Here is a 12,439-nt window from a genome sequence, read left to right as displayed (position 1 = left end):
TTGTGACATCACTGTGTGTATTATCCCTGTACTGTGACATCACTGTGTGTATTATCTCTGTACTGTGACATCACTGTGTGTATTATCCCTGTACTGTGACATCACTGTGTTTATTATCCCTGTACTGTGACATCACGGTGTGCATTATGCCTGTACTGTGACATCACTGTGTGTATTATCCCTGTACTGTGACATCACTGTGTGTATTATCCCTGTACTGTGACATCACTGTGTGTATTATCCCTGTACTGTGACATCACTGTGTGCATTATCCCTGTACTGTGACATCACTGTATGTATTATCTCTGTACTGTGACATCACTGTGTGCATTATGCCTGTACTGTGGCATCACTGTGTGTTTTCTCTGTATTGTGACATCACTGTGTGTATTATCCCTGTACTGTGACATCACTGTGTGCATTATCGCTGCACTGTGACATCACTGTGTGTATTATCTCTGTACTGTGACATCACTGTGTGTATTATCCCTGTACTGTGACATCACTGTATGTATTATCTCTGTACTGTGACATCACTGTGTGCATTATCGCTGCACTGTGACATCACTGTGTGCATTATCGCTGCACTGTGACATCACTGTGTGCATTATCGCTGCACTGTGACATCACTGTGTGCATTATCCCTGTACTGTGACATCACTGTGTGCATTATCCCTGTACTGTGACATCACTGTGTGCATTATCGCTGCACTGTGACATCACTGTGTGTATTATCTCTGTACTGTGACATCACTGTGTGCATTATCCCTGTACTCTGACATCTCAGTTTATTATTCCTGTGTAATAACATCCCAAACACATAGATAGAAGAAATCAGGTCACAGCTATTAGATGGACGGACAGATTTCTTTATGCTCTTTACCTACTAGTGCGGCGATCAGCACGCCTGTGATTCTCTGCTCTTTAACCTCGGAGATCCGCGGTCTTTCTCCCGGCGCAGTCTTGCTCATCAAAGTTAATGCATTAACATGAGTGACAGTTCGCACTGTAGTCGCTGTTAACCATGGAAGCCCAAAGAGAGCGCAAAGACCACCCATAGTGCCGATAATTAGGAGGTCCAGGTGGAACCCACTGCCCTTCTGTAGACACCTCTCCTTTCTGCTGACTATGAGACTGAGGACGGACCAGGCACAAGGAAAAAAGTGAAATAAAAACATCAGATTTTAATGAATAAATTCGAACAAGCAGCATATACCTACAGTGCCCCCACAGGGAAGATGAGGTACTACATGGTGTGCACTGCAATCTATGAGCTGTCCGTGTAATGCTCAGAGGGGCCGGGTCCTCCAGAGATAAGTGAGTACACCCCCCCACCCCCGCTGCTGTAGCTTCTGAACAGGAGCGGGCCCTCCTATAGTAACTGAAGATTACCCAACAGGAGGTGTTTTTTCTAGACCAGACATCCCCTTTAAGAGACTTGTATCAGCTCCACTCACGTTGTGATCTGGGTCTCCATAAAGATAAGGATGAAAACCAGCAGCGCCGGGATGGCCGAGGCGAACATCATCCACAGGGGGAACGGACTCGCGGTCCCCATGGGATGGACGAACCAACCACGTTTACCGGGAGACGTCACCGACAGTCCGGATGGAACGTTCAGTTTCTAGACAAAAGGTGAAATTAAAGATGACGCTCATCATCCCGGGGACACGTCTATTATAATCGCAGGAGCGCAACGGCACTTATAGACCAAAGCCGAGCGGAAGAGAAGTCACCCGGAAAACTCAGAGGATTCTCTTCCATATTGTCATTTTATTCCATCCTAGTGTCCGTATTAATGAGAAAAAGAAGCTTCCTACATTAATAATGGCAAAGTATCATAAAAGTCAGATGCTATATAGTACGGAGGTGGTGTATGAGACGTGGATCTGTTCTGCTCAACCATAGACGAAACTCCGTCCAAGTGAGTTACATTGTTCAGGATATTGTACAATCTGCACACATAACCATACACTCATCTGAACAAGTCCTAATATTAGGCATGTATTGCAGTATTATAGTACAGTGTAGTGTGCTTATACACAGGGAGCAGTATTATAGTAATTATATTATTGTACATAGGGCAGTATTATAGCAGTTATATTATTGTACATAGGGAGCAGTATTATAGCAGTTATATTATTGTACATAGGGAGCAGTATTATAGTAGTTATATTCTTGTACATAGGAGCAGTATTATAGTAGTTATATTCTTGTACATAGGGTGCAGTATTATAGTAGTTATATTCTTGTACATAGGGTGCAGTATTATAGTAGTTATATTCTTGTACATAGGGGCAGTATTATAGTAGTTATATTCTTGAACATAGGGCAGTATTATAGTAGTTATATTCTTGTACATAGGGGGCAGTATTATAGCAGTTATATTCTTGTACATAGGGGCAGTATTATAGTAGTTATATTCTTGTACATAGGGGCAGTATTATAGTAGTTATATTATTATACATAGGGGCAGTATTATAGTAGTTATATTCTTGTACATAGGGGCAGTATTATAGTAGTTATATTATTGTACATAGGGGCAGTATTATAGTAGTTATATTCTTGTACATAGGGGCAGTATTATAGTAGTTATATTATTGTACATAGGGGCAGTATTATAGTAGTTATATTCTTGTACATAGGGGCAGTATTATAGTAGTTATATTCTTGTACATAGGGGCAGTATTATAGTAGTTATATTCTTATACATGGGGCAGTATTATAGTAGTTATATTCTTGTACTTGGGGGCAGTATTATAGTAGTTATATTCTTGTACATGGGGGCAGTATTATAGTAGTTATATTCTTGTACATAGGGGCAGTATTTTAGTAGTTATATTCTTGTATATAGGAGCAGTATTATAGAAGCAATATTCTTCTTTTATTCTTATACAGGTCCTTCTCAAAAAATTAGCATATAGTGTTAAATTTCATTATTTACCATAATGTAATGATTACAATTAAACTTTCATATATTATAGATTCATTATCCACCAACTGAAATTTGTCAGGTCTTTTATTGTTTTAATACTGATGATTTTGGCATACAACTCCTGATAACCCAAAAAACCTGTCTCAATAAATTAGCATATCAAGAAAAGGTTCTCTAAACGACCTATTACCCTAATCTTCTGAATCAACTAATTAACTCTAAACACATGCAAAAGATACCTGAGGCTTTTATAAACTCCCTGCCTGGTTCATTACTCAAAACCCCCATCATGGGTAAGACTAGCGACCTGACAGATGTCAAGAAGGCCATCATTGACACCCTCAAGCAAGAGGGTAAGACCCAGAAAGAAATTTCTCAACAAATAGGCTGTTCCCAGAGTGCTGTATCAAGGCACCTCAATGGTAAGTCTGTTGGAAGGAAACAATGTGGCAGAAAACGCTGTACAACGAGAAGAGGAGACCGGACCCTGAGGAAGATTGTGGAGAAGGACCGGTTCCAGACCTTGGGGAACCTGAGGAAGCAGTGGACTGAGTCTGGTGTGGAAACATCCAGAGCCACCGTGCACAGGCGTGTGCAGGAAATGGGCTACAGGTGCCGCATTCCCCAGGTAAAGCCACTTTTGAACCATAAACAGCGGCAGAGGCGCCTGACCTGGGCTACAGAGAAGCAGCACTGGACTGTTGCTAAGTGGTCCCAAGTACTTTTTTCTGATGAAAGCAAATTTTGCATGTCATTCGGAAATCAAGGTGCCAGAGTCTGGAGGAAGACTGGGGAGAAGGAAATGCCAAAATGCCTGAAGTCCAGTGTCAAGTACCCACAGTCAGTGATGGTGTGGGGTGCCATGTCAGCTGCTGGTGTTGGTCCACTGTGTTTCATCAAGGGCAGGGTCAATGCAGCTAGCTATCAGGAGATTTTGGAGCACTTCATGCTTCCATCGGCTGAAATGCTTTATGGAGATGAAGATTTCATTTTTCAGCACGACCTGGCACCTGCTCACAGTGCCAAAACCACTGGTAAATGGTTTACTGACCATGGTATTACTGTGCTCAATTGGCCTGCCAACTCTCCTGACCTGAACCCCATAGAGAATCTGTGGGATATTGTGAAGAGAAAGTTGAGAGACGCAAGACCCAACACTCTGGATGAGCTTAAGGCCGCTATTGAAGCATCCTGGGCCTCCATAACATCTCAGCAGTGTCACAGGCTGATTGCCTCCATGCCACGCCGCATTGAAGCAGTCATTTCTGCCAAAGGATTCCCGACCAAGTATTGAGTGCATAACTGAACATTATTATTTGTTGGTCGTTTAGAGAACCTTTTCTTGATATGCTAATTTATTGAGACAGGTTTTTTGGGTTATCAGGAGTTGTATGCCAAAATCATCAGTATTACAACAATAAAAGACCTGACAAATTTCAGTTGGTGGATAATGAATCTATAATATATGAAAGTTTAATTGTAATCATTACATTATGGTAAATAATGAAATTTAACACTATATGCTAATTTTTTGAGAAGGACCTGTATATATTATAAGAACATTTACCTGTGTGTATGTATCAGTTATGCTGTAATCAATAAAGACCATTACTAGAATAGATATGGGAATCCCGAAATCACCAATAACCCTCCTTGCCTGAAAAATAAGACACAATTAGAGACAGAGACAAGCAGATGACTCCTGAGCCCCATATCTTGTGTCTTTGGCACCCCACCTTTCCTCCCAAGAAACGACTATTCTTGAACTTTCGCAGGAAGAAAGCGATGAGAAAAGTTCCTGACATTAGTATAAGGGATAGTAAAGCCGTATTGGGTTGCATGCGTGGACCAAGCGTAGCCGTGCGACTTCCCGACCCTCCAGATGGGTACGTTCTTAGAAGCGGGTGATCTGTAAAGACCTAGGAAAAGAGATAAGTATTAGCATTTGGGAGTTTCACAATATTGTAATTTTTTTTAACTATTTCCCCATATACTAGTTGGGTTGCATTTTGTTTTAAATGCACCTTTACTGGAAAGATCCGTCAAGTTGCAAATTGCAGTAATTAGGCATTATACCATTCTTAGAATAACTTTTTCATAAACTTGACGACTCCTTTTAATTATGTAAATCACTTATTACATGAAGGAAAGTCATAAGTCCCACCTTATATAACTTGTAAAAAGTTTCATTGATGAAGATGAGGGAAATTAGAAATGCAAAGATTTCTTGGGTGAATGGAGAGATGTAGCGGACCAGAAAGCTGCCTTCAGCTGCCACCATCACCAGGACAAACAGGACCAACCAAAAACCAATCCACACCCGGCCGGTCAGGTACTCTATGTCCTGCACCTGGCAAAACTGGTATAAACAAGAGATAACGTCTTTTTACAGTTGTTAAAGATTCCACAATGCTTTCTTTGGTGCAGTCAATCAGTGATTGGCTGCAGCAATAGCATATAGACAGAAAGTGACTGCTACATAGAACTAAACAGAGACCCACAACAAGACCAGAGCAGCAGTGCTGGAGCCACAGAAGATCCATCAGATAAGTAATAACTATTTTCAAAAGGCATAAACTACCTTTATGCTAATGTCAGTTCATCTTGCTACACCTCTTTAAATTATTTATAAATTAAAAAAATTCTAGTTTCCTGCAGCCACCAGGGGGAGCCGATTATAAATTAAACTCAATAACAAAAATGTATAAAAATATTATACAGTAAGTTCCAAAGGTCCCCGTAGTGGTGGGTTCAGGTAGTCCAACTTCTATCATGATTTCATGTAGGTGACTCTAGCCCTGTATCAGAAAAACAAAACTCTGATCATTATAATGATATATTAACACATTATGAAACTAATTTGAGTAAACATTTTTTGGGGAACTATGGGTGATTAGTAAGGAAAGTACATTTTTAAACATTGTAAGCTTTTTTCATAATTTTTGTTAATGGTCCACCCCTTTATAAAACTTGCACCTATATTTATAATTATCATTTTCTATATTATGTGAAAAAAAATAACATTCTTTTCAGAACTATGATTTTAAGAAAAAGATTAGAAAGTGGAACCGCCATGGGGTCATCACTGATGCCTGTTTTTAATATTTTTTTATTCTAAAGCAGATATATCAGCCATTCACAGAGGAGACTTTGGGACCCTTTTTCTTGCTATCGGTGGGAATCGCAGCATACAAACCCTCAGTGCAGCCACATTTATCATGTATTCTGTGGTTAGATGATGACTTTGGTAATTTATACCTTGCAGCAAACTACGCTTATTCTTTATGTAGCAGAAAGTTATACAATTTTATAATACAACTTCTGTATTGATTACTCATGGTTCTCAAGAACTCTGTCTGCTGCCATTTATTAGGAGCTGCCCGGTAACACCTGATTATATCGCTTGCTACAAGATAACTATACGATAACTACAAAAAACAAACAGTCACACACATGACCAGGATATATTTCATCCACAGAAAGTGAAACAATGAATGACCATATTGAATGACAGCAAGCAGAGGTCTTAAAAACTTGCGATATATTCCTGATACCTTGAAAAACGCTTCTTCAAAAACAAGAAGTGGACCAGAAAATCCAATTATGAGCAAGGGCTGTGCAGCGAGTAAGGAGAACAATACCCCGAGCACCGAGGTTGACACTATGAGCTCTGATACACCCATCAGTCCTTGGGTCTTCTCCCCTGAAAAAGTAAAGAACGTTTGTAACATACAACAGTGTTTTTCATGTTTTAACATTTTTTCTTGCAGATTTGGATGTGACTGGAGCATGTAAGATGAGTAGAAGTAACTAAAAATTTCCCAGAACTTACCTAAGAGACCTCCAAAGGTAATAGCCGGAGACAGAGCCGCGAAGTAGATGAACAAGGCAGCGGCGAAACACTGACTGTTGAGACCATCCTTAATATCGCTCCCGTACCTCACATATCGCCTGCGTATGTCTCGAATAAGACCCCCAAAGCAAAATCCCGAACGTTCCAGCGGATCTAGCTCGCTGTCGTCATCATCGTCATCCTCCAGCTTCATCTCGCTAGTGTCTGTGGGTAAGAGAGGACATGACATCAGATGCATCTTACAAAACAAAAAGTGCCAAAAGGGCCTCAACCGTCTCACCTTCTGATAGTCCCATCACTTTAGGAGTGGGATGCTCCTTGGCTGAACGCCGCTCCTCTCTCTCCCTCCTCTTCCTCAGTAGTTCCTTCTGGAAAGTAGCAATAGAGCGGAGAAGATCCTTCCCTTGCATCTCACATGGAGGAAGAACCATACTGCAGTCCAGAAAATCATTGATGGCGTTCAGGAGGTCATGTCTCTCCGCGGCCATGTACGCAACTTCATGAAAGACCTGGAAAATAAGTTACAGTTACATTCCATTAATCTGGAATATGATTTTTCATTGTCTGACAACCAAGCACTAAGGGAACGTGCACATGATGTCATTAAGACACTGGTGGATTCACCAAGGTTTTCTTAGGCAAAGCTACTTAAAGAAAGTCTTTAGGAAAAAGACAATTATTGAACAAGACTATCAGGGATCGATGTACAATGACTAATAACAAAGGATCCACCATTCACAATAGGTGATGTCACAGCTCACCTCCTCCTTCTATATAATGACTGATAACATCTCTATATACAGTAGATAACACAGGATCCACCATTCACAATAGGCGATATCACAGCTCACCTCCTCCTCCTGTATAATGAGTGATAACACCTCTATATACAGTAGATAACACAGGATCCACCATTCACAATAGGCGATATCACAGCTCACCTCCCCCTCCTGTATAATGACTGATAACACCTCTATATACAGTAGATAACACAGGATCCACCATTCACAATAGGTGATGTCACAGCTCACCTCCTCCTCCTGTACAATTATCTTTGTCCAGATTGGAGTATGCTCAGATAACACTTCTATGCAAACGAATAGGCCCTGAGTCAATCTTCTGCTGCTAATAACCAGTTAAAAAATAGGAAGTAGGGGCCTAATTTTAAACCTAGGGGCTAATGTGAAAATTGCAGGGTTTTTTTTATGCATATTAAATTTAGATTAATATAAAATCAAAAACATTTTACATAAAACTTGATTAAAACAGTAGGTAATATTTTAATGACACATTTGCTTTAAGAATCAGTATTAATAGGGGCAGATTGAATCATGACATTTCCAGTTTATCCCCGGAGTGCTTCTTTAAGTCTAGCTCAACATATATCAGGAATATAATTACCTCCGAGTCCGGAACATTATATGCCATGAAGCAATTTCCGTCGTAGTAGATCCTTTCTGTGCATTATTAATACTGACAATTAGTAAAATGAGCGACGCGGCCACTAAATTATGCATGATAATAACCCGGCAGAACGGAGCACAGAGCCGAGCGCTTCATCACCGGCAAATTACAGCACGGGCTCCGTCCACCCAGATCCCACCATTATCCCATCCGTCTGCAGAGCCGAATCATCCCCTTATAATTGCCGCTGCGCATATATATCCTGCGCTCCTAAAATCACTGCAATTAATCCAATTAAAGAGAGAAAAAAATCCCAGCACGGAGTAATAATCACACGGTGTCAGGACTGTCTCTACAACCTCTGGAATTTACGCTTTTATCCGCACACCACGAGATGGTCGCGATCACAATGTTCCTGCTCAATCTGATAATTAATAAGATCTAATTAATGTCACCCTCATTGGGCTACATGATGGAGAAATCACACATCTCCGCAGGTCGTAAGTGCGGAAATATCAAGGGTTTATCTTAACTGTAATTTTACGGATACAGAAATAAAGCAAAAGTCAAGTGTCTGATTCTTCTGGGAAAGATATTGTATTAAGTGCATTGAATAAATTCTATGCACAAGATCACTGGTAGATTAGCATTAAAGGGGACCTGCCGCTACTTTTTGTACAGATATTATATGACCGTGATACAATTTTTTTTTAATGCTTGCAGCCACCACTAGGGGGAGCTCCCTGTATACAGAGATACATGATAAGATCCTGTCTGCAGCCACCACTAGGAGGAGCTCCCTGTATACAGAGATACATGATAAGATCCTGTCTGCAGCCACCACTAGGGGGAGCTCCCTGTATACAGAGATACATGATAAGATCCGTCTGCAGCCACCACTAGGGGGAGCTCCCTGTATACAGAGATACATGATAAGATCCTGTCTGCAGTCACCACTAGGGGGAGCTCCCTGTATACAGAGATACATGATAAGATCCTGTCTGCAGCCACCACTAGGGGGAGCTCCCTGTATACAGAGATACATGATAAGATCCTGTCTGCAGCCACCACTAGGGGGAGCTCCCTGTATACAGAGATACATGGTAAGATTCTGTCTGCAGCCACCACTAGGGGGAGCTCCCTGTATACAGAGATACATGATAAGATCATGTCTGCAGTCACCACTAGGGGGAGCTCCCTGTATACAGAGATACATGATAAGATCCTGTCTGCAGTCACCACTAGGGGGAGCTCCCTGTATACAGAGATACACGATAAGATCCTGTCTGCAGCCACCACTAGGGGGAGCTCCCTGTATACAGAGATATATGATAAGATCCTGTCTGCAGCCACCACTAGGGGGAGCTCCCTGTATACAGAGATACACGATAAGATCCTGTCTGTAGTCACCACTAGGGGGAGCTCCCTGTATACAGAGATACATGATAAGATCCTGTCTGCAGTCACCACTAGGGGGAGCTCCCTGTATACAGACATACATGATAAGATCCTGTCTACAGCCACCACTAGGGGGAGCTCCCTGTATACAGAGATACATGATAAGATCCTGTCTGCAGCCACCACTAGGGGGAGCTCCCTGTATACAGAGATACATGATAAGATCCTGTCTGCAGTCACCACTAGGGGGAGCTCCCTGTATACAGAGATACACGATAAGATCCTGTCTGCAGCCACCACTAGGGGAGCTCCCTGTATACAGAGATACACGATAAGATCCTGTCTGCAGTCACCACTAGGGGAAGCTCCCTGTATACAGAGATACATGATAAGATCCTGTCTGCAGCCACCACTAGGGGGAGCTCCCTGTATATAGAGATACATGATAAGATCCTGTCTGCAGCCACCACTAGGGGGAGCTCCCTGTATACAGAGATACAGGATAAGATCCTGTCTGCAGTCACCACTAGGGGGAGCTCCCTGTATACACAGATACATGATAAGATCCTGTCTGCAGTCACCACTAGGGGGAGCTCCCTGTATACAGAGATACATGATAAGATCCTGTCTGCAGTCACCACTAGGGGGAGCTCCCTGTATACACAGATACATGATAAGATCCTGTCTGCAGTCACCACTAGGGGGAGCTCCCTGTATACAGAGATACAGGATAAGATTCTGTGTGCAGTCACCACTAGGGGGAGCTCCCTGTATACAGAGATACAGGATAAGATCCTGTCTGCAGCCACCACTAGGGGGAGCTCCCTGTATACAGAGATACAGGATAAGATCCTGTCTGCAGCCACCACTAGGGGGAGCTCCCTGTATACAGAGATACATGATAAGATCCTGTCTGCGGCCACCACTAGGGGGAGCTCCCCGTAAACAGAGATACATGATAAGATCCTGTCTGCAGCCACCACTAGGGGGAGCTCCCTGTATACAGAGATACAGGATAAGATCCTGTCTGCAGCCACCACTAGGGGGAGCTCCCTGTATACAGAGATACATGATAAGATCCTGTCTGCAGCCACCACTAGGGGGAGCTCCCTGTATACAGAGATACAGGATAAGATCCTGTCTGCAGCCACCACTAGGGGGAGCTCCCTGTATACAGAGATACATGATAAGATCCTGTCTGCAGCCACCACTAGGGGGAGCTCCCTGTATACACAGATACATGATAAGATCCTGTCTGCAGCCACCACTAGGGGGAGCTCCCTGTATACAGAGATACAGGATAAGATCCTGTCTGCAGCCACCACTAGGGGGAGCTCCCTGTAGAAAGGCACATGAGGAGCTCTGTGTATACTAGTAATATATTAAAGGGAAGCCCTTTTCCTGAATATCTCTCTCCTCTTCCCATTCACTGACAGTAAGCAGAGCTCTTGCATTGAAACTTACAGGGATTCCACCTGTACGAGAGGTAGTGACTGTCCTGCGCACATTGTGAGGTGAGGGTGTACTTACTTTGTCTGACATGAGAGTAGAGATGGAGCGGCCGATCTCGTGGTAATCCATATTAGACTGAGAGGGACCAAGCAAAACAAACAGGAACCGCACAGGAACCGGCACCTCCAGGACGGACTCCAGCAGGACCGCCTCTCTGAGACGCACAAACGCCATGGCGGGATTGATTAGGAATTCCACGCAACCTGCGGATAATACAGCACGTGGTCAGTGTTACACTGGGGACAATTCTTGGGAGGTCCATTTTTTGGCATACTAAGAGCCACGCCTATTCTTTGCTAAGCCATCTTCCTTCATTACAAAACCACACCCACTTGTCAAATGAGGAACAAAAAGTGTCTAAGGCACATAAATGCGAGACGAGGCGTACACAGGTGACTACAGACGACATGTACTGACCCACGAGGACGACGGTGGCCTCGGCATTCTCTGGGATCTTCTCCATGAGCTTCCGGTGCTTTAGCCGATGACCATCGGGTCCATTCAGGGATTTCTACATCACAGAATCAGAGAGGACACAGTAATGGCCGCGAGTGCCGCTGGGGACGTGGACAGTTTTATAGTGACATTCTAGCTGTCTTTTCTGTGTTGCGTCTCTACTGTGCGCAGTATCTGTGCGGTGACTCCGTATACCGGCAGTGCAACAGGATTGTGTGTTTTCTCACTTACTGTATTTATGTGCCATCATATCACTGTGTGCATTACTTATCCATGGTAATATCACTGTTTATTATCCCTGTACATATTATTCTCGCACTATGACACTGTTGTGTGCATTATCAAGGCACTGTTACATCACTGTGTGCAATCTCTCTGTACCATAACATCACTGTGTGCAATCTCTCTGTAGTGTGACATCACTGTATGCAATCTCTCTGTACCATAACATCACTGTGTGCAATCTCTCTGTAGTGTGACATCACTGTATGCAATCTCTCTGTACCATAACATCACTGTGTGCAATCTCTCTGTAGTGTGACATCACTGTATGAAATCTCTCTGTACTGTGACATCACTGCATGCAATCTCTGTACCATAACATCACTGCATGCAATCCCTCTGTACTGTGACATCACTGTGTGCAATATCTCTGTACTGTGACATCACTGTGTGCAATCTCTCTGTACTGACATCACTGTATGCAATCTCTGTACTGTAACATCACTGTATGCAATCTCTCTGTACTGTGACATCACTGCAATCTCTCTGCACTGTAACATCACTGTGTGCAATCTCTGTACTGTGACATCACTGTATGCAATCTCTGTACTGTGACATCACTGCAATCTCTCTGTACTATAACATCACGTATGCAATCT

The 12,439-nt window shown here is 42.8% G+C and overlaps 1 protein-coding gene across 1 annotated transcript in view; it reads right to left on the bottom strand.

Moving 5' to 3' along the window:
* SLC4A3 (solute carrier family 4 member 3) overlaps positions 1-12,439 on the bottom strand; it is a 37,011-nt gene that overhangs the window by 15,751 nt on the left and 8,821 nt on the right. The window contains exons 6-15 of the mRNA XM_069732835.1: positions 11,520-11,613; positions 11,121-11,305; positions 7,069-7,297; positions 6,768-6,992; positions 6,490-6,638; positions 5,100-5,294; positions 4,672-4,854; positions 4,503-4,592; positions 1,458-1,624; positions 884-1,134 (exon numbers count right to left, since the gene is read on the bottom strand). Coding sequence (XP_069588936.1) covers positions 884-1,134; positions 1,458-1,624; positions 4,503-4,592; positions 4,672-4,854; positions 5,100-5,294; positions 6,490-6,638; positions 6,768-6,992; positions 7,069-7,297; positions 11,121-11,305; positions 11,520-11,613 — 1,768 coding nt within the window. The remainder of the gene's footprint in view (positions 1-883; positions 1,135-1,457; positions 1,625-4,502; positions 4,593-4,671; positions 4,855-5,099; positions 5,295-6,489; positions 6,639-6,767; positions 6,993-7,068; positions 7,298-11,120; positions 11,306-11,519; positions 11,614-12,439) is intronic.

Source organism: Ranitomeya imitator, chromosome 7 (assembly GCF_032444005.1).
Source record: "Ranitomeya imitator isolate aRanImi1 chromosome 7, aRanImi1.pri, whole genome shotgun sequence".
In the NCBI taxonomy this organism is placed as follows: domain Eukaryota; kingdom Metazoa; phylum Chordata; class Amphibia; order Anura; family Dendrobatidae; genus Ranitomeya; species Ranitomeya imitator.
This window is presented reverse-complemented; position numbering and strand designations above follow the sequence as displayed.